The 23,680-nt window shown below is 43.8% G+C and overlaps 1 protein-coding gene across 6 annotated transcripts in view; it reads right to left on the bottom strand.

Moving 5' to 3' along the window:
* The window catches only part of TMPO (thymopoietin), an 87,964-nt gene that overhangs the window by 42,469 nt on the left and 21,815 nt on the right, over nt 1-23,680 (bottom strand). For all 6 annotated transcript variants that reach the window (XM_086918216.1, XM_086918203.1, XM_086918198.1 and 3 more), the window contains exons 3-4: nt 21,448-21,594; nt 11,805-11,902 (exon numbers count right to left, since the gene is read on the bottom strand). In XM_086918216.1, coding sequence (XP_086774342.1) covers nt 11,805-11,902; nt 21,448-21,594 — 245 coding nt within the window. The remainder of the gene's footprint in view (nt 1-11,804; nt 11,903-21,447; nt 21,595-23,680) is intronic.

Raw genomic sequence — 23,680 nt, 5'->3', positions numbered from 1 at the left:
TATAGCAGTTGCCCATCTCCCCACCCCGAGGAAGCAAGAGGAACCAAGTCAGCCAATCGCAGGCGAGATGTGGAAACATAGCTGTCCGCTAGCAGTAAACTATGTAATGTACATTATGAATTACTAATGCATGCCTACTATACCCCTAGGACGTTATTCAAATATTGACTGAGCGAGAACAACCAGTGCTGGTGAAGTGAGGAAATGGGCATTGGATTCTTCTACTTGTTGTGATGCGCTTGATAGGGTATGTAAAAGATGTCTCAGCACCTTACAGGAAGCTTGTAGCACTAGGCCTCCCGTCGGCTTAATGACTGGTGGCCTACAAATGAGGTAGGGAACAGGCTCCAAAATGTAAGCAATAAACTGCCGACTTGACATATTGTAATGAGCAACCAGAATTTTCTATGAAGATGATACCTCCTCCCTCAAGACCTAGGGATAATGTGCAGCCCTTCACAATGTACTTAGTACAGCAGCCTACAGACTCCTAGCCGGAGGATGCTTACCTCACTATTGGGACTGATGAGCCTATTGAGATGGACAGTCAGCAATTAATCTAATCCATGCCTATTATCTGGTTGCGCTGATCCGTCTATGCTGCTACACTGATTGTCATGTTCGGTCTGATACAGCCTCACCATTGTGGATTGGCTGATGCCTATTTTATGCATCTCTCTCACAGTTTGTGTTCTGTACTTCGATTACAACTATATCTACGTTGTATTGCACTTAAAAAATCAAAATTCAAACAAAAACGAAATATATATATATATATATATACATACATACATATATACACACACACAATTTATATATATTCACTGCATGTCAGTGACATCACTGATGACATCATCCAGTGACTAAAGATTAAATAGGATATATATATATATATATATATATATATATATATATATATATATATATATATATATTTAAACTTTACAGAAAAATAGTCACTGGATGTCATCAGTGATGTCCTTTGAGAAGTCAGTGACATGCAGTGGAAAAATAAAATGTATGAGTGGGTATAGGAGTGTCTGAATGAATTATTTAGTGGGTGTCTGACTGACTGTGTGAGTGATTTAAAGTGTCTTACTGAATGCAAGGGTTAGTGAGTAAACTGTAAATGTCTGTCAGTTGGTTGGTTGGTGTGTAAGCGGCTGCATGAGTTGGGGAGTAGCTCCATGAGTGTCTATATGGGTTATTGATCTGTGAAGGGCTGTATGGGTGGGTGAATGTGTGTGTAATGTTGTGTTGGTGTGTGAATGGATGTCTCAGTGGTACATGTGTGAGTAACTACACATGTGAAAGGCAGTATATGTGAGTGTTGTGAGTATATAAATCACTATATGTGAGAGTGATTGCGAGAGCGGCTGTATGGATAGGAGTGATTTTTTTATCTGTGAATGTAAAAGAGTAAGTATGTGTTAGTATCTGTATGAATAAGTGAGGTGGGGTCTATAGGTTAGTAAATGGGAAGGTCAATGATTCTTTGCATGATTGACTAGGTGTGTAACTATGGATGAGTTGCGATGTGCGAGTATCTGTATAGGTGTATGAGTGCAAATGATAGTGCTGTACTGATAAGTTGGATGTATGAATGACTGTATGGGTGAATGAGTGGACATTGTGTAGACCTAGGAATCAGTGAGTGGGTATGTAGTAACTGGTACTGGTGTGCCTATGGTTTCGAAAATGGTAGTCTGTATTTTAAAGTGGATGCATCAAAGGTTAAATTAGGGTGTGAGGAGGTGCATCAGATTATCAAGTGGATGATGTCATTTGAGAGGTCCTCAGTGTGGTCACTGACCATATCATGAATGATGTAATGCGACGTCATCAGCAAATCATTGCGGAGGCGCGCGTAATAGTCAGCACAACTAACTAGAACCGCTGTATTTCTCTGGTTTTGTACGAGTGAAATGTGCAACTAACTATAACGTCCCTGAAACCCATGGTTTTTTCAGTGAATTGCAAAGCTTTTTTAAATGATAATTTCTAACTATAACGTCCCTGAAGGAATATGCTACTTACCAGTATACATCTGTTCTTGGCATTGAGGGCTGCTGAATTCATATCTGTGCATAGATCGCCGCCTAGTGTTGGGTCCGGATTATTGCACATTGTTGTCCTGGAAGAGTCTTCGAAGTATCACGAGATAGGTGGCTCCTCCCCTGGACTACATTGCGCATGGGCATCCTCTCCATCCCCAGATTGTTTTTTGCCATTGTGGCAGAGATGGAGTGTAATACTGAAAGTGATGACCATGCCTGAAAATGCTTCTGAGAGCTGCAGCTGCGACAGGCACCGGGGAGGAGGGCGGGCGATATGAATGTCAGCAGCCCTTAATGCCATGAACAGATGCATACTGGTAAGTAGCATATTCAGTTCGAGGCATGAGGGCTGCTGAATTCATATCTGTGCATAGAATAAATAGCAGTTTCCTCCTTACTTGCGGGTGCCCGTGCCAGCTGCAGCAGTCTGAAAGAGAGTCCTGAGAACAGCCTGACCTACAGCAGCTTGCTGTTTGGAGTGTACATCTACGCAGTAGTGTTTGGTAAATGTATGTATAGTGGTCCATGTGGCTGCTCTACATGTCCTCTAGAGGAATATTACCCAGGAAAGCCATGGAGGCCCCCAATTTGCGTGTGGAATGCGCCCTAGGGGGAACTGTTAGTGTGCGTTTAGCTTTCTGATAACAGATCTGGATACATTTAACAGTCCACCTGGCTATACCCGATTTGGAGATAGGGTTGCCTTTATGTTGCGGAGAGAATGCAACAAATAGCTGTTTAGTCTTTCGAAAGTCTTTTGTCCTGTCGATGTAATACAGGAGAGCTCTTTTGACATCTAAGGTGTGCAGTGCTCTGTCTGCCACCGAATCTGGGTTAGGAAAGAAAACGGGCAGTTCTATATTTTGATTGATGTGGAACTGCGAAACCACTTTTGGCATGAATTTAGGGTTGGTGCAAAGCACCACTCTATTCACATGGATTTGCAGGTAGGGTTCCTGAATTGTGAGGGCTTGCAGCTCACTGACCCTCCACAGGGATGTAATAGCTATCAGGAAGGCCACCTTCCAGGTGAGGAACTGTATGTCACAGGAATGGAGTGGCTCAAAGGGTGGCCCCATGAGTCTGGTGAGAACGATATTTAAGTGAAGGGGGGTGTCTGGGAGGGATCACTATTTTAAGGCCTTCCAAAAAGGCTTTAATGGCCGGCACCCTAAAAACGGAAAGGTGTTGCCTGTTTTGAAGGTAAGCGGCTATGGCCGCCAGATGGATCCTGATGGAACTGTACGCCAGGTTGCATCAGTACAGATGCAACAAGTAACATGATGTTTTGCGTAGATGCGTCCAACGGGTTAACGTTATTGTTGGAGCAGTAAATAACAAACCGCTTCCATTTGGCCGCATAGCAGGCCCTGGTAGTTGGTCGCCTTGCCTCCTTGATGATGTCCATACACTCAGGAGGCAAGTTCAGGTATCCAAACTATGACCTCAGGAGCCAAATCGCAAGGTTCAGCTGTTGTGGATCTGGGTGCTGAATGTCGCCATGGCTCTGCGTGAGGAGGCTGGGGGTGAGGTGCAGCCGCTGGTGAGGCACCACTGAAAGTTCCAGGAATGTGGTGTACCAAGCTTGCCGTGCCCACGTTTGAGCAACCAGGATGAGTGTCATGGAGTGCTGTCGCAGTTTGCGCGCCACCAGAGGTATGAGGGGGGCTGGCGGAAAAGCGTACGCAAATCTGCCTGACCAGTTCATACATATCGCATTGCCCTGAGACTGCGGGTGTAGGAACCTGGCGGCGTCTGGATGACCCCACTGCTGGAAGTACGGATGGAGAACCGACGGGTGGATCTCCCACTCGTGCATCTGATGACTGTGCCTGCTGAGCAGGTCCGCCATCTGGTTGTCGACACCTGGGAGATGCTCCGCCATGAGGAAGATGTTCCTCTGAATGGCCCACTTCCATATGCTCTGGGCTAGGTGAGACAGCTGCGGGGAGTGCGTGCCCCCCTGCTTCTGGATGTAATACATGGCGGTCATGTTGTCCGACCGGACTAACACGACCTTGTTGCACAGGTGCAACTTGAACGCTCTCAGTGCCATGAAGATCGCCATGAGTTCCAACACATTGATATGCATCCTCTGCTGTTGTGCCATGAAGATCGCCATGAGTTCCAACACATTGATATGCATCCTCTGCTGTTGTGCAGTCCATAGCCCCTGCACCGTGTAGTTGAGGACATGCGCCCCCCAACCCTGGAGAGATGCGTCCGTCGTTAGCACTATTTGTGTGACAGGCTCCTGGAACGGTCGTCCCCTGCAAAGGTTTTGTGGGTTCCACCAATGCAGAGAGTTGTAAGCACGACCGGTCACCAACACTAGGTCCTTTAGATGTCCATGAGCCTGGTTCCACTGACGGGCTAAGCATTCTTGGAGGGGTCGCATGTGCAGCCTCGCGTGCGGGACTATGAATATGCAGGATGCCATCATGCCGATCAGTTGCATGAAAACCTGTGCTGGGAGGGATTGCTGAGGTCAGAACCTCTGGATGAGCGCTTGCATGCTGTTGACCCTGGCTGCGCCGTGGCCGACTGGGTGTTTGACGCCCCCAGGTACTGTTGCTCATGGGCTGGCTGCAGGTGAGACTTTGCGTAGTTGAGAGAGAACCCTAGACTGTGAAGGAGGTGAATGGTCCGCGACAGTTCGTGGCCGCACTGTATGGCAGACTTTGCCTGGACGAGCCAGTCGTCCAGGTAGGGATACACGTAAATACCTTCCCTGCGCAAGTGCGCTGCCACAGTTGCCAAGCACTTGGTGAAAACCCTGGGAGCGGTAGTGACCCCGAATGGCAGGACTTTGAATTGGTAATGCTGATCGTTGACTGTAAACCTGATACACATTTTGTGACTCGGGTGAATGGGAATGTTGAAATACGCATCCTTGAGGTCCAGGGTGGTCGCCATGACGGAGCAGCAGCAGGACTTGTTGTAAAGTTAGCATGTGAAAGTGCTCCGAGATGATGTATTGGTTGAGAGGTCTGAGGTCTAGAATGGGCTTTAGGGACCCGTCCTTTTTTTGGAATCAAGAAGTACAGGGAGTACACCCCTGCACCCCTTTCTTCGGCAGGCACCAGTTCTATGGCTCCTTTTTGTAGCATGGAGAGAACTTCTTGCTGCAATAAGTGCGAGTGCTCTGCGGACATAGGACGGTTTCTTGGGGGTATGTTGGGGGGGGGGGGGGGGCGGGGGGTTGGGGGAGGTCAGTTCTAGACAATAGCCGTAATGGATAAGTTGTCTCACCCACCTGTCTGTTGTGATGTTTTCCCAGAGTGGCAGGAACTGCTGAAGTCTCCCCTCGACAGGTGTTAGATGGTCGGGGGGCAGTGACAAGAAGTCACTGTTTGTTGGGAGTGGAGGACCTGGCGTGGTTATTGCCGCGGCCTCTCCCTTTGGCGCTGTTCCCACGGTATCCACCTCTGGTGTTTTTAGTGTATGCAGACTGCGTGTTGCCCTTGGCGTACTGGGAGTGCTGTAGAGCTTGTCCTCTTGTTGCTCCCCTGTTACCGGAGCGACGAAAGGAACCGCTCCGAAACTGCTGTGACTGGAGAGCCCCCATGGACTTTGCCGTCTGTCTTTTTTCATTTTTTCGAGTGTTGTAACATCGGGTCCAAACAGTAAGTCTGGATTAACCGGCTGATTGAGAAGAGTAGGCTGGATCTCGGGTTTAAACCCAGAGATGCGCAGCCATGCGTGGCGTCGCAGCATCACGCTAGTATTGATTGCCCTTGCTGCAGTGTCCGCTGCGTCCAGTGCGCACTTGATGGACGCATTGGAGATCAGTTTACCCTCTGTATAACCATTTCCGCAGCCTCTCTGTACATATCAGGCATGTGCTGCATTAATTGTTCTAGGGTGTCGTAGTGCGCCCTGTCGTACCTAGCCAACAGGGCCTGTGTATTGGCTATTCTCCAAGTGTTAGCGGCCTGCGCTGCCACCCGCTTCCCAGACGCCTCAAAGATTTTGGACTCTTTGTCCGGAGGGGGAGCGTCTCCCGTTGATTGAGAGTTAGCCCTTTTGCGCGTGTTAGCCACCACAAGGGAGTCCAAGGGGAGCTGTCCTTTGATGTAGGTGGGGTCCACTGGAGCAGGCCTGTATTTCTTGTCGATCCGTGGATTGATAACCCTGGCTTTTGTTGGCTCCTTGAAAATGGCTGTGGCATGTTTGAGGACCCCCTTAAGCATGGGCAGAGTCTTGGTGGAGCGTTCAGATGTGGAGAAGGTGTCGAATAAGAAGACTTCATCCACTGGCTCAGCATGCATTTCGACGTCATGATTGAGGGCTGCGCGCTCTTTCAATGCATTGAACGCTGCAGTGTCCTCAGTTGGAGATTGTTTGACATTGTAGGACTGAGAGTCTGGGGCGGTATGGGGGTCATCAGGGTCATCGCCTTGATCCGCTGCCCCTGACCATTGATTTGAGACATCCTGATCAGTGTCAGTATTGTAAGAGAAGCCCATCTGGCTATAGTCCGCAGTTAAGTCTTCCTCACTTTGTGTTGGAGAATGAACAGTATGGTGCGTGTAGTCCTGAAGGAGGTTCAACAAGAACCGGAAAGGTGCGGGAGCCCATCTTCTTTTTGAGGGGAATTTTGTAACCCTCCAAAGGATGTTCAGGCGTGATTTTCCGCTTGTGGACGGTAAGCCTGCCCGACTCCGAGTCAATAAACAGTTTCGTTTGGTTGTCGTAAGAAGGCTCATGATAGACGACCTGTGCATGTGAGGACACCTTCGCCACCTTGGAGGCCTCTTGAGTCTTTGGACGGGCAGTGGGCGGAAGGCCAAACTTAAGTGGCGTCGATTCAGCCTGCTTCGAACCGGAAGCGCCGGCTTCGTGTTTCTTCAACGCCTGAGTAGGCCGCTCGCTTGAGCGCGTCGAATCGACCTCTTTGCGCGGTGCGCCTCAGTCTTTGGGCGTCGACGATAATTTCGGGGCGTCCTTGGCCGTGGCTTCGACCCTCTTCGCCAGCCCAGCCTTGAGTCCCGAGAGGGGTGGCTGGAGACCTTTCCCGAACGGAAGTCCCTTGCCCTGCTCGCTATGCTGGCTAGTGGACGCAGGCACCGGCGCCGAGGCCTTCGAGGCGACGGTCTTGGTGGCAGACCCCTGCTTCGGAGTCCCAGTCTTGGCGTCGACGGGCATCTTCGGCGTCGAAGGATTGATGACAACCTTCGAGGCGGGCGTCGACGTCGAACCGACCACCATTTTGAGTAGTTCCGATTTAGTCTCCGTCTGTTTCGGTTTCGATTTCACGGAATCGACCGATGGCTCCTTTGAAAGGGTCTTAGCCTGGCTATGTCGCAGGGCTGTAGACCGAAAGGATGGATCTTGGCTAAGGCCTTTCGGCGATGCCTCGACCGGAGCCGGAGCGGGCTGAATGTCAATGATAGGCCCTAGAACTGCGGGCGGACTCGGTTCACCACCGGAGTCGTCATCAACGGCCGCAAGGGCCTGACAGTCGTCCCCTACCTCGACGACATCCTGGTCGTGGCCGAACTCCTAGTCTGGCTCGTCCACTCCGAAATTGGAGTCTTGCTCCGACGCCGGTTCCGACATTTCTTCGGGAACGTCATCTTCCGCCTCATCCTCATCTTGGAAGAGTTCCTCGTCCCCGGCATCGAAGATGTTTGCATGTGCTGGAGCCAACTGTTGGGCCGACTGCCTCGCCGCACGTGGAAGTTTAATAGTCTTTTTTGATCAGAACCTCGAGCAGGCGAAACATTTTGACTCGTCGTGGTCGGGGGACAAACAGGTGTTGCACACTGGGTGCACATCTAAGTTCGAATATTTTGAATTACACACAGGACACCGCTTAAACGGGGTCCGTTCCATCGTCGATGTAGTCTGGGCCTGAGTCGTCGAGAGAATCTTTTTTCGACGCCGATCGAAAAACCGAAAGGGCCAGGCACCGAACGATACAATACCGACGCTAAGAAGGCCTTTTGGCCTTAGGAACAGAAAGAGTACAAGTTAAGTAACTGGAGTAAGAGATTAGACATCCGAACCCAATGGCGGAAAAAAACAATCTGGGGATGGAGAGGATGCCCTTGCGCACTGTAGTCCAGGGGAGGAGCCACCTATCTCGTGATACTTCGAAGACTCTTCCAGGACAACAATGTGCAATCATCCGGACCCAACACTAGGCGGCGATCTATGCACAGATATGAATTCAGCAGCCCTCATGCCTCGAACACCTGTTTTTTTCCAGTTAATTTCTAAGGTTTTTCAAATGATTATTTCTAAATGTGCCTACAGAGGTAGGCCGTGAAGAAAGAGGAAGAAAGGCACAGAAAGGAGCAAGAGATATGCAGAAAGAACCAACAGAGGTGCAGAAAGAGGCCTTGTTGCAAAGTCATCCTGTGCCCTGGGCACACTCCAATTTTTTACGGTTTGGTACTGGAGATAACCAACTGACTAACTAACTAACCAGGCTCGGAGCCATGCTATGCTGAAAGATACTTAGAATACAATGAGCACACCTATATACACTATGGTGTATTGAGTTGGGGTACCCCTGTGATTGGCATGACCTCCCCTGTAAAGCCCATGTACATAATAGGGCAGGGGCATTAAAACTACCTCTAAAGCAAGGGTGCAGAGAGAAGGTGCGAGATGTGCAGAGAGAAGGCATTATTTGCAATGTCAATAGCTCAAACTCGCGTAAATGCGAGATCTATTGCATTGCAAATGCTTGTTAATGAGTATGTTTCAGGTCAGAAAGAATTAGGAGCATTATGTACTAAGACTTTGAGGTTACAAAAGTCTGCGATTAGCAAAGTTTTAGGTTTGGGACCATAAAGAGGCAAGTTACAATATTCTAAATATTCTTTAACATACACAGAGTGGGATTTGGCTTCACTTCATGCTAATGGCTGTTTAATGTTTATTTTCATCTCCTTGAAAGAGCGTCTATGGGACTAAAAGAGGGACTATTTTCGATCTGAAAAGTACACTCAATCATCATGCTATTTGAAATACTCAATTCTTTATCTCCTGTATACATTCTATACAGAGAGCAATCTTTTTAGCATTTTCCTAGCGGTAGTTACGCCAGTAGGGTCGGCTTTAATTAGATAATCAGTACTTTGGCATGCAACAAATGTACACTACATTTGTGAATACATGTGCTTACATATGTTGGCACATGAAAGCCAGAACAATGGGCTTTAGCAATGCAAGTAGCGTTTAGTGTGAACAATTTTTGTGAATCTACCCTCATCGGGAATTTATCCGACCCACTCTGGGTTTTCAGGCGAATTATCTTTGTTCTCGATTATGTGCAGATGTGTGATTGGGGTTGGGGGATCACCAGCCGCACATAAATACACAGTGATTCCTAGATGGGGGCCTGCTACAACCCCAATGTCTGTGTACTACCTAGCAGCACCGCCGGGACTTTCGGGATGTTTAGCCTGAGGAATTAAGAAAAACCCGATGTTTCTAAGAGCATTCCTCTGAAGATGGTTATAGCCTTTCCTTGTGGCTCCTTCCGACTTCATACCCATGCGAGTGCCAGGAATTGCAGGCTGCCCCTGTAAAATGGCTCCCAGATGCTCTGTTATTAACCCCCACGTTTGATGTCAGCAGTAGCGCCGTGTCAGGAGGTGAACGGTTTCTTTTTAGGTATAATCACGGCACCTGCGCTTTACTTTTAACATCAAAAGTAAAGCGTGAGTGCCGCGATTATACTAAAAGTAAAAAAAAACAAGCAGGACTGAAAGAGTCGAGATCGCTATGGTCAACTAGTGGTGTACGCGCACCACAGAGGAGCGGGGGTGGGAAAGAGCGACAGCAAGGTGAATGCGTGCTGCTTCGCGTGCTAGCCACTGTCGGGAATGGGCGTAGCAAGAGCGGGACTAGCGCCCGCCTTTGCCCAATCGCGTGGCTTTATTGGTAAAAAATAAATAAATGTGAAAGCCAATGCCAGACTGAAGCCGATCACACGAGCTTGTGGTCGGCTTTGAAAACACCATTCAAAAAGGGCTCTCGCAATGCAATCACGAGCCCTAAAAAGGTGCAGAAAGACGTGAGAGGGATACAGAAAAAGGTAAGAGGTGCAGAAAGAGGGAAGAAGAATGTAGAATGAGGCAATAAGGATACAGAAGGAAGCAAATGAGGTGCAGAAAGAGGCAGACATGCAGAAAGATGCAAGAGGCACTGAAAGCAGCAAGAGCGGCTTGCACACCATTAGTACCAATTTAACACCCACGTTTAGCAATAAGTAACAGGTGACCATTCTAGGTTTGCAAAGGGCCTTCTAACACGCTGTAACACTGGTCACTACATTTTTTGTAACGTTTGAGCTAGAAACCAGGCTTTTTTGTTCTAATCTGCAGATTAAGGAGCAGCCAATGGATTATGTGGCTGATGCGGAAAATGTATAATTGTGCTAAACTCTGTACAGCCAAACCGTCGCATGATTCAAGTGGTCCTGCACATACCTCTGACTAGGTCCACAAGTGCTCCTCAGTGATTCTCTTTTTTGTCTCACTGAGTTTATAGTTGAGCTTCAATGGAAACTAGGAAGACTAAACCGGAGGTTACCACTCCACAACACAGACTACAATACCACATAATTACTCTCCATAACACATAATCCCACTCTACATAATTCCCATACACTAAATACCATATTTTCTATCGACACAATTTCACTGCACAAGATACCACATAATTCCACTACGCACAACGTACATCCCACCCACAAAACATTAGTAAAAAACTTTTTAATTTACAATGCCAATAGCTCTAACTCTCACAAATGCGAAACCTATTACATTGCAAACACTTCTTTAACTAGTAGTCGCGTTTGCAGAGAGGTGAAGAAAGGGTGCTGGGCCTCTGATCAGCGCTCAAGAATTCCGCTGCGTAGCATTTACAGGAGGTACCAGAAGGGGTTCTTGGCCCCCAAAGTCCCTCAGGAGTAAAGAGGACTTAATCTCCCCATCCTGTAGTCTGCCAGGAGGCGCATTTCCAGAGTGGTGGCAAAAAGGAGCATGTCCTCCGAAGACGACATCAATCCTACTGTGTGGGACTTACTGGAACTAACAAGAGGGGTAATTGCCCCCCCCCCCGGACATCTTTGGGGGCCAACAACCCCTCCTATTACCTCCAGTAAGTACCACACAGCACGATTTTAAGTTCTCATAACAGGCCACGCCCCCTTTGCCCACTACTCTGCTAACCTGCTCCCTGTCGCACTCTTGGATGGGGATTAAAGTCTGCTTCGCTGCTGGGGGCCCTTTAGGGGCCAACTAGCCTAACGCTTATCTCCAGTAAGCCCCACACAGTGGAATTAGAAAGAGGTGGACACAGGCCTCGCCCCCTTTCGCCACCGCTCTTCAAACCCGCCCCCTGGCATGTTCTAAATAGGGAGATTAAGTCCCTTTGAATACTGAGGGTCCCTGGGGGCCAACTAGCCCATCAGGTACCTCCAGTAAGCGCCACACAGCTGGATTGCAGAGGTGGTCAGAGGGCACGCCCCCTTTTTACACCACTCTGCAAACGCGTTCAATGAACTAACTAGAACTACCTACTGGCGACCGCCAGAAGGATATTTATAAATATACACACAGATAAACACACATATTTATGTCTCAAAGGGTCACTTTTCCCAACTAACCGGTTTAAAACCCTCAGTTTTAACACTTTACCAATATATTGCAGAGAATATACAGGGGGCCTTCCACAGCCTCTACAGAATTTCACTGGGCATTTTAAAAGCTATGACATTTAAAATACCTGATTCTGTTCAACTCTAATATGCTTGAGGTTTACTTGAGCTTTTTGCCTTCCCTTCAAAGGCTCCCTCTTCTCAAATTTCAGTATAATCTCAGGATCTGGAAGAAAAGAAAAAAAAAAAACACAATCAAGGTCTATTTTTTTGTACAAATCTTGGAGCTACGTATTCTATATAAATAAATGATGTATTGAGTTGAACTGTAGGAAAGTGCCCCTTTTTAACTTAGTCACCCCCATTTTTAGGTCTCGCCTACAGCATTGCTTTAGCAATGCGTGTTTTCAGAGATTATAGTAAGGCTTTCAAAAGTCTACTCAAACTGCGGATTAGGTACAGTGCATGTGAGCCAGGCGCCTGCACATCGCACACCATTTGTCTGAGCCTCAGCATCAGACGTAAAAGGAATCCGCTCCACCGCCCCAGACTTCAAAGGAATGCGCTCCTCCGCCCCAGCAATGCCGAGAGCTTGTTAAATAAACGTTCTCCAAAATGCATTGCAGCTTTCTTCATAGGCACTGCAGTGTTTTTAAATAAAAGTTCTCCTTATACCATATTTAGAAGGCTGAAACAGTTGGAATTCATTAGCTTTTGTTGTACATCTTTGTTTAAGCACATTCACTTATTACACAAGCACTTTTTAGGCTCCTGCGTAGGGAGCCTTGTAGCAGTGTCCACTCAGCATTTGTTCAAACCCGTCCCGGGCTCAAGCTCTCCTTTCCTCCCTTTGTTAATTTGACCTCTGCAAGCTCAAGTTACTTTGCCCTGCCCACCAAATCTCCAAACATGGATATACTGCTGTAGGCTTATTTCGCACTTCGATGCCCTGGGCTTAATTAAGCCTACACAGCTCGCCTCCCTCCATTGCGGGGCAAGCACACACACTATTTGGCATGTCTCTCTTACTTGTACCTTAGCAAGAACAAAAAAAGAAATATATTTCAGATACCTATCAATCTTATGTGTATAGATGTTGGTTGGTTCTACCAAGAGCCTCTCTCTTTATTGGTGCTTATAAGTAAATGCCTATGCAGAGTCTAAACTTGTTGAGGAGTGTTTTACAGTGTGCTGAACATTTGACCTCTGTGGTCAGTTGAATTTTGTATGATCTGTTAGTATGGTAACAGCACAAAACAAATTGGGGTAGGGTTTAAAGTTATGTCAGTTGGAAAGGGTTCAAATGTTCAACCAATAGAAATGTGTTTGGTTTTAAATTAATGTGGGAAGCAATTTGATTTGCTATTAATGTATATATATATATATATATATATATATATATATATATGTGTAGATTGAAAGGGAAAGTGCCATTTTCTGGTTTTGCTAAGAACACTGAAGTAGGGAGATTCTGTATAAGAATATCTGCTGTGTGACTGCCATTCTTTTTAATCTACAAATCAATTTGAAAGGCGAGTTGATGACTTGTAAGAGAATGTACGTGGTGCACTTTGTTTTTAGTAAGAGTAATGTGTTAATCCTTCTAAAGTGTGTAGAATCACATTCAGAGTTTGTCTGCATTTTGATAACCATTGTGACAAAAGCATTTGGTAAGTTAATGTGTTTGGTTACTCAGCTTTGAGCAGTACTAAAAAATGTAGATTGTGTGCAGTCACTTTTTCAGTTATAGAGTAGTTAATAGTGCTGCTTGTTTAGAATTATATAAACACAACAATGGTCCCTGGCAAGGAGACAAAATAAATGAAAATAAATATAGACTCAGTCAGTTCTATATTAGCGAAGACATGCCCAGCCGGGCAGAGGTCTTCAACATTTATAGTTAAGTAATTGTTTACAAAACACAATAACACCTTCAACAATTCACGTGTGTAGGACACAAGCCTGTGCCCAACCACAACAGTACACAGACAAGAACATACACAAAAGGGCTTGTAAGGCAAAATCAACAGACTCTGTAAGATTCCAAATGATCGACAGAGAATTACTCATAGGTACCATTACATAGTTCTGTATAGAAATCTCACAAGTATATGGTACACAGTAGGTCGACGACGTTTCGGACCCCTTTTACTAAATGATGGGGTCCATCATCAGGACAAAGCAGTGGTTGCCTTTTTTAGTTATTAGCCTCAAAGGGCATATGGTAAGAGAGCTCACATGAGAGCGCGCAGGCAATTGTTTAATCCAGAACGATTTGGCAATTGGTCCGAACTTTCGGTTTGTCATGAGATTAAAACGCGGGTCCAGGCGCGGCGGAGGATAATTATCCTGCTCCCGCGTGTACCTTGAAGACCGGATAATACCGGTAGCGCCGTATCGCGCTAGGGTCCTGGAACCAGGATTGCCGGGTCAGTCGGCACGACTTGATTTCCTGGAACCAAGGACCTACTGTGTACCATATACTTGTGAGATTTCTATACAGAACTATGTAATGGTACCTATGAGTAATTCTCTGTCGATCATTTGGAATCTTACAGAGTCAGTTGATTTTGCCTTACAAGCCCTTTTGTGTATGTTCTTGTCTGTGTACTGTTGTGGTTGGGCACAGGCTTGTGTCCTACACACGTGAATTGTTGAAGGTGTTATTGTGTTTTGTAAACAATTACTTAACTATAAATGTTGAAGACCTCTGCCCGGCTGGGCATGTCTTCGCTAATATAGAACTGACTGAGTCTATATTTATTTTCATTTATTTTGTCTCCTTGCCAGGGACCATTGTTGTGTTTATATGATTAAGCTCCCCGAGGTCCCTCGCTGATACTTATTGGGGGTCCCCTTGTTGTTGAAAATAGCTTGTTTAGAATTAGGCTTGTGTTTCAAATCTACAATTTTCCAGTCAGTATACATACACCGCTGCAAACTCTCTGGGGCAGATTTACAAGCCTCTCGCGAGTCTTTGTTCTGCCATTGCGTCACTTTTTTGATGCAATGTTGGCACAAATAATGTAGCAAATTGCTTATGTATTTGCAAAATGAGCCCGGGTTGTGCACTGAAATGTACTAGTTCTATATATGGAATGTGTGCAGTCACTTTACCGTTTCTAGATTAATGGGTTTTGGTAAAATACAAGGTCTAATATTTTTTGTCTAGAATCATGCGTCTGTGCATTTAGGAATTATTCTGCGTGAAGCACTTTTGTATGTTTTGTGTTGGCAGACACGTAAGTGCTTAAGAATCAATTCTTTTTTCCAAGTTTTGATAGAATAAGAAAGTAGTTATTGCTTTTGTATTTGCAAAATGACTCATGGTTGTACAGTAAAATGCAGTATTTATATTTCTGGAATGTGTGCAGTCATATTAGCTCTTCAAGAGTAATTTATAGTGTTGCCTGTCAAGAATCAGACTTGTGTTTCAAATCTACAATTTCCCAGTCAGCATATATACACTGCTGCATACACTCTGGGGCAGATTCACAAGCCCCTTGTGCCTCTTTGTGGTTGTATTGTGTAACTTTTTTCGATGTAATGTTGGCACCAATAATACAGTAAATTGCTTATGTATTTGCAAAACTAATCAGGACTGTATAGTAAAATGCACTATATATTGTTTAGTCACTTTACCGTTTCTAGACTAGTAAATGTGTTTTGATAAAATGCAAGGTCTAATATTTTTTGTCTAGAATCACACTGTGCGGCTGTGCATTTAGGAATTATTCTGAGTGAAGCATTTTTGTATGTTTGGTGTTTGCAGACACAAGTGCTTAAAAATCTATCCTTGGTTTTGGTAGAATTAGAAACTAGTTATTGCTTTTGTATTTGCAAAATGACTCATGGTTGTACAGTAAAATGCAGTATTTATATTTCTGGAATGTGTGCAGTCATATTAGCCCTTTAAGAGTAATTTATAGTGATACTTTGTCTAGAATCAGACTTGTGTTTCAAATCTACATTCCCTACTCAGTATACATACACTGCTGAAAACACTGGGGCAGATTTACAAGCACCTTGTGCCTCTTTGTGGTTGGATTGTGTCACTTTCTCGATGTAATGGTGGTGCAAATAGTGCAGCAAATTGCTCATGTATTTGCAAAATGAGTTAGAGTTGTATAGTAAAATGCCGTAGTTAGATATATAGTAGGCCTTATGGTATGGACTGCTTCAAACTCCTATGCACTATGCATGCACTCTTGTATGTACTTGCACACTTGTTTTTTATACCTTCAATCCCCCAGTCTGTATCTTAACACTTTCACCAAACACTTTGTGACTGCTGTTTTAGTATTGTAGTGAGCCATTCAGCAGTATGTGCTTATCTATGCACTGTGCTAAAACTGAAGCACTTATAAATTCAGTCAGGCACTCTGCTTGCAGAACTGTAATCATTCAGCCAGTACCCAAGTACTCATGCAGCAAAGTAGTCCTTAGGGCATGGACTGCTTCAAACCCCTACACACTATGCAAGCAGTCTTATATACACCTGCAAACTTGTCTTTTATACCTTCAATTCTCCAGTCTGTATCCTTACACTTCCACCAAACACTCCGTCACTGCTATTTCAGTATTGTGATGCTCACAAAGCTGTGTCAAACCTTACGTCTGCTTCAAGCAGGCACAGGGTTTTGACGCAGCATGGGCCCAAAAGTGACTGAGTGAAATCTTGTATATTTCACTTTTAGGAGGCGTTCCTGCGCCGGGAATCGGAAATCCCCCCCCCCCCCCCCTCTGCGCAGAAGCGCCTCCTTCTGGCACAGGGTTTTACAACGTGATGCATCTCCCAGATAAGTCATGTTGTAAATATCCTGCACCATAGCGCATCTTTTGTGCCGCCGCGTCACAAAAGTGACGCAACAGCAGCATGAAAGAGGCGCAAGGGGGTTGTAAATCTGCCCCAACACTTACAAATTCATCCAGGCAGTGTGCAAAGGGAAGCATAGACTTGTAACATTTATGTACATATGTTACATTCAAATACTTCGGAAGTACTACAGTATACTATAAGTAAAAACCTTAGACTTATGCTGTAGCACTTCCTTATAGTTCTGCACTTTCACAGTCATACACTACTAATGTATTCTTTTATTCATTTATGCACTACATTAATGTAGCTCTTTCTTTGACCAGTGAAGTTTAACAGTTTATTTATTACTCGCTTTTTTTTTAAAGGAAAAAAAAGTAACTGTGCTAAAAAAAAAAAAAGGCTCCAACGGGAACAAAAACAAAAAAATAAATAGCGGCGGGTGCAACGGTGCTCCTGTTTGAGCCTGCAAATCAACTCAATTGATTGTTCCCCATAGCACAATGTCTCTTTACAAAATTCATAAAGAATTATCAGGTCTCCAAAAACCGGGACGGATGTCTGGATGGTGCTGTTGAAGTGCTGGCGACAGCTGGTGGAGGGTCGTGCCACAGCCTATCACATGAAGCTCTCGCATAAAGAGTCTTCACGTGTCGAACCATGCTAGCAGTTCCAAATGAATATTTTTGTTCGGATCTCCTCTATAAAGTGTGGTCCCACACAACTGGCAGGTGACCTTGGCAGCATTCACCTTCTTTTCTCCATCTGGAAATGTGCAAAAATTCCAGATTAAAGCTGCTTTCCTTTTTGGCTGTGCATCCTCAGCTAGAAATTCCTCTTCTGAAGAGTTTCAGAAGTATCTTCATCCTGACGTGCAGCCATATTAAAGTTCTCTTCTAAAACACAGGAGCTTCAGAAAAGAGATGGTTTTTCAGTGAAAGTCAAAGAAGAAGGATTAAAATGGATGTGGTCTTTCAACAGTTGGAATAGGACGTATTATGAACCAATCAAATCTCTTGTTTTGAAGTCACATGGCGTGTGCCTACGGTACGCTTACGATGCGCGTACACCCACGATTTGCGTAATTGCTTTTAAAAGTAAATAAAAACTATTTATGATTATCTCAGATGTCTTGCCTTAATATTTACCTTAAATACATAGATATATCTTTTTATACATTAAGAAACTTTCGGAGTACGCGTAAGGTGCGCCGTACAAACGTGCATGACGTCATGTGGAAGCGCTGATGCGATGCGGAACTGCAAAACATTTGTAACGTATGTGCAGGTATGCGTACAGTACGATTACACATACAAAGGATGATGCGAGCGAGCACCGTACGCGAACCACAAAAAAAAAAAAAAATAAATAAAAAAAATCGAAATTTCAATATGAGATTTTTTTTACATTAAAAATATGTAATGTAATTTAAAAAATAAAATAACTAAAAATTATTATAAAAAATGTAGGGAATTAGTATAAAAAAATAGAATACATTTAAAAATTGGCATTTACAAAACCTATGAAATTCACTGAAAAAAAACGTATAGGTTTTAGGCACGTTATAGTTAGGAATTAGAATTTAAAAGACCTTAAAAATTCACTGAAAAAACCCATAGCTTTCACACGTTCTAGTTAGCTGGACATTTCACTCATACGAAACCATTGAAATTCCCCAGTAATAGTTAGTTCTACTAACTATAACTTGCACGCCCTCAATCCACTGCTGAGGATATTACATCATTCATGACATGGTCAGTGACATCACGGATGACATCCATGTGACAAATACACCTCATCATACAGTAGCATAACCTTTGAACACTCATAAAATTATGAAGTTGCATATTTGAAACCATTGACACCAGTACAAGTTTCTAAAAACCCACTCAGTAATTCCTACATCTACACACACACCTAAACACTTACCTATAGATTCTCTTATACACGCTAACAAAGATCAATAGAACTCTATTAACCCTTTTGATGCTCATGACGAGCTCAGCTCGTCACGAGGCACACTGGAGCTGTGCTTATGACGAGCTGAGCTCGTCATGACACACTGGGGATCACGGATTTCCAGCACAGGAGGGGAAAAGTCCTAGCAGCCAAGGTGTTAAATATATTTATATACCTACATCAATATTACACACCAGCACATATCCTATTCCTTTATGCAGATATCCTACTCACTTATGCAAAAAAATCGATCACTTATATTTACTAAGCTACTCACACAACCCTTTATTTATTCATATAGATTGTAACTCATACTTAGTGTGTTATAAAATCAGTATTACAAGTATACAGTTATCCATCCATCCATCATGCAATCACTGAGTATTATGAATACTTATTTACATACAATTACTGTCACATACACTGCCTTTTATATTTTTAGTTTGTTAGACATATATCATTGAGAAATATATTTACTCATCACCACATCCATAAAGAGATTTACTCACACAAATAACTTTCCATATACAGTCTTAACCTCATATACTGACTAAATCAACGTAAGTATTGAGTATATTTGACGCCAAATGGCACACTGGTGTGTTCTCGATACCGTGAGTGGCCTTTCTGCCCTAGCTAGGCACTTAGCAAAAAAAAAAAATAATAATAAAAGGGTCCATTTTCACTGTGAAAATGTGGTGTGGTGTTGCATTTTGGGCAGTTTCCGGCTGTGGGCACCAAGTCTACCCACACAAGTGAGGTACCATTTTTAAATCGGGAGACTTCGGTTAGCACAGAACTGAAGAGCAACTGTTATTACCTATTGACAGCATTTCTGCCTTCCAAATTAAGGACAATGTGTTAAAAAAGTAATTTCGAAAAATGACCGATAATTCTCATGCTAGTATGGGTACTCCAATTTCGGAGTGTGCAATTATCAGTTTCTAAACTCTAGATTTTGTTCCAATTTTCAGAAATACATAGGTGTCTTTCATACAGATTTTTCCATGTATATGTATATATTTTCCCAAATTAATTAGTATATACCTGGTACATAACAAACCATTGCAAGACTATGCCCAGTTATTGGCTCTGGGTTCGTCGGGTTCTTGGTGAACCTACAAGCCCTATATATCCCCACAACCAGAAAGGTCCATCCGAGAGAGGCCTGGCAGTGAAGGGGCCAAAAATGCACTCAGGTGCTGCAATGACAGGTCTGAGACATGTATTCAGGACTACTTATGTGGGTGGCACAATCAGTGCTGCCGGCCAACTAGAGGCATTTTATTTACACGCCATAGGCACATCTGGTTCACTTTACTAAGGACTTACTAGTAAATCAAATATGCCAGTCATGGATAAATCAACCACCTATGCAACTTACACATGGAGCTCTTGCACTTAAGCACTGGTAAGGTGCCCAGAGTCCTAAAACCAGCAAAAACAAAATACGGCCGACAGTCAAAAAACATTGTCAGAAGAAAAAAAATGACAGGGGTAATTTAGCAAGAGGCCAGATGTAACAGAGTTGAAGTGCCTGTATCGTGCTGTGATGCGCAAATGTTTATGTCCTGCCTGAACATGGATGTATACCTTCGGGTATAGGCAGGCATCAAATGCAAACTTCAAAGCCACCTTCAGTATTAAGAAAAGGGATTTGGAATTTTAGAGTAGAGGTTGGACCTCAAGGCTTGCTGCCCTGCACAGGAGGATTCTCCTGAGCAGAGGTGGGCTGTTGGTACCAGCTACCAATAAACCTCTGGTGCAATCTTACGGCGCGAAGCCCAACTCGAGACAAGTGTTTAGCCTAGATTTGCAATTCATGTCAAGGTTAAGCAACAGAGAACAATCGTCGGATGGAGTATTGTGTGATAAGACAGTCTGGATGTAGGTTTCAGTGGTCCACTGGAGATTTCTCAGTTCCATTGCTTTGCCTCTATCAGAATAAGTTCCCTACATATCCTCTGCATCAAGGGTTGTTGATGGCTCTGGGGGGCCTCAGCACCACTTCTGCCCATCAACATTCCCTCTAATCTCATAGTTGGAATTTTTAAAGGCCTGGCAAACTGCTTACCGAGAGACCACGAATACATTGGCTAATCTGATGTTACAGACCCTATGCTTGCCTTATGATACCCTATTGTTGCTCTTGGGGCGAAACAGAAAGGCCATAAACTCCCGCTCCCCACCACAAGTTATCCTCATATAACAAAGTGGTAAAAAAAAAACTGGCCTAGGTTAATTTTCTAACAGCCTCGTCGGCCAATGTCTTCTGCATTCATTGGCTAAAACTCTAGCGTTTGCAGTCGGAAAGATGCTCTTTCGTACCTAGACTGTTTAACAGCTGCAAAACTTGTCCAAACCAAATGGTCACAAAAATATTCTGATGTGAATACTTTGCCCTGGTGCAGTGTGGGCATCTGCGAAGGATCACAGGTCACCTTGAAACAAACTTGTTCTTCGAAGAAAGAACGTAGACAGGAATTCAGAAAAAGGTGACCTCAAAGGGATGAAACTAGGTAACGATGTTGACTTTAGCAGGCACTTAGTCTCAAGTTTATAATTTGACTTTGAAATTCCATTGCGTGAAGCACAATTTGGACAAGCCCCTGGCTGCTCATTTCTTAGAATCACTGATACACAAACAAGCTCAACACTCAATACTCATTCGCTAATACTGAGCAGCTGACTTAGTCCACTAGTAAGATTAGAGCAAATGTGTCCCCATTTACAAAGGGCATTACACAGTAGGGTGGGAGGGGAAACTCACTGCCAAAGAGTCAAACCAGGAACAGTCGGCTCCTAGTGTACAACCGCCCAGTTGAAGGCATATACTCTTCACAGTTTCACTTTTTACTACTTACCTTATCTTGATGGAATTATCCCTGTGATAGACCACAGTGCTTAATTTGATCTTGGAACATGCGGGCACTGCCCCTCATAATATAGCCCAGGTGAGACAGAATACATTAATCAGAAATAACCAGGCAGCTCACCGTCATCATCACTGTACTGATCAGAGTCAGTGTTGCCGTTCTGTTTGGATTCTTCAGCTGTTGAAGTAACTGCGTGTGGAGGGGGTGGTACATCTGACTCATCTTTCAATTTCAGTAGTTTCCTCTCATACACTTTTCTTGTCGATCCTTGGCCAGGAAACAGTCAAAATTATATAATTGCTTATAGAAACACACTAGAAAAATGTATTTAAGTCATTGAAAAGGCGCCTACAATAAAAATGATGCACTGAAAACAAAATAGATCTTTTTTTAAGTATATGGTGTGCCCTAAATATCTTTTGTCAGTACATAGTATAAATATTCTACTACATATTAAACAAGCATTGAAAACTTTCAAATATGTTCAAGAAAACCAATAAAGCAGAGGAAGATAATGCCGATAAAGAAAACACCATTGAAATATATAAACTACAGGGTTCCACAATAAGGATTATTTACATTTAAACAGAATTTAAGGAAAATTCACGTGGTGCAAAATAATCACAACCAATGACGACCAATTATTTTAAAAGAACGCACAGTGGATAAGGGTTTTTGGCATACATCAAAAATGAAGTTTGTGGCTCAAAACTATGAATAAATAAATAAGATTAACTCCATGCCCCAGATTTCGAAGACAATCGAAGGTCTTTATCGGAGTAAGGGGCTGGGCCAGCCAGGTCAAATAAATAGGCGCAATCCATTCAAAGTGGCAGCTGGTGGGCCTATGATGTGGGACACTGTGCCATCCCTAGCTCGGAAGGTCCAAAAAAAAAAAAACAACTCTACTCAAAGTGCAAGACATCGAACCACACACTTCAAATCAATCCATATATTTGTACGTTGCACCAGCCACAGTCTCCAGACTGGCTTTTAACATGTAGCTGGGGGGAGGAGGGGTGCCTGATCAGGTGAAGCCTGACAGTTTGGTATGCTTATCTGGACATGCTGGAGTTTTAGACTGGGGTTGTAAAGTGATTGGTCCAAATATTAACTTGTTTCCATTCACGGTTCATACCTTTTCAGGTCGGGATTTTTGCATAAGGAGATGCGCAAAACACAAGTGTTTGTTAAATGGTATGAAAATCCATGTACCATCAGAGTTGCACTGGCTTGTTGGCATACTGGTAGTGTGAAACAAATAAGGATAGACAGAGCTTATAAATGCTGATAGGGGGAAACAAAAACAAAAAATCACATCGAAATGAACAAGTTGCTGCAAAGTGCTGAAATTTTCCATAAAATCACAACCAGAAACTTGATTAACCACCTCTGAACTGCAGGCTTTATTTTGACTTACCCTGCCAAATCACAATGAGGTAGAAATGTAAACCTACTTTTTCTTTACCTGGCATTTGCAAGGAACTTTGTTTCCCCTGAGAAAAGCCCATCAAAATACTGATGAAGACCCAGCACATCTGCTTGCCACATGGCAACTCTTAAATGGGGCCAACAAGATTAACAGAAAGGATTTCAGTCTGCCCTCTTCATCCATAGCATTTTGCTTTCATACAACACACCATACAGCAAGTAACGAGCCCACATCAGCCTTTCTGTACGAGTGACTAATCTACCGAACAACAAGGTCACCAATATAGGAAATCTGCAGTTCCATTGCGGGGCTTGAAGGACAACTATTGCTCTTTAAAAAATATTTTTCAAATGTTTCATTCCTGCACAGTGCTACCTGACTGCTTGCTTTTCTGGATATGCCTGCATATATCATTAGTTATTGTTCACCAAAACCATTCTAAGACATTCAATTGTGCGTGCCATGTATGTACAGAGGCACTCATCTTGGAATGTGTTTTGAAAAACTGTATTAAAAAAATCCAAAATGGTCACCCGACTTCTACAATCAAGGGGATCCTTAAAGATTTAAAGTATAACTAAAATAATTTAAAGAACAGGCATTGGAAAAGAGGAACGGTTGGATCTAATGCTAGACCTGATGGCTTTACCAATTCTCGACTTCATTTGGTAAGCTGTCTCAAGTCTTCAAATCTGTATGAGTTTGGTTCCTGGAGACCCATGCTCAGGCCTTTTGTCAATACAAAATTATTAGTACTGGAACTTGTAATTACATTCACTAAGCTTTTCGTACACATTAATTAGATCAACTAGATCTAAACAATGTAGTCGTTTTACTTATGCAGGACATTCTTCCCTAAAACTACCCTAATCAAAAGTATTTAAGAAGAAAAATCCAAGTACTGGGTTACTCCAGAGATCT

The sequence above is a fragment of the Lissotriton vulgaris genome, chromosome 1_1 (assembly GCF_964263255.1).
Source record: "Lissotriton vulgaris chromosome 1_1, aLisVul1.2, whole genome shotgun sequence".
NCBI classification, from domain to species: domain Eukaryota; kingdom Metazoa; phylum Chordata; class Amphibia; order Caudata; family Salamandridae; genus Lissotriton; species Lissotriton vulgaris.
Note: the sequence above shows the minus strand (reverse complement) of the source record. Positions and strands in the feature narration are given on the sequence as shown.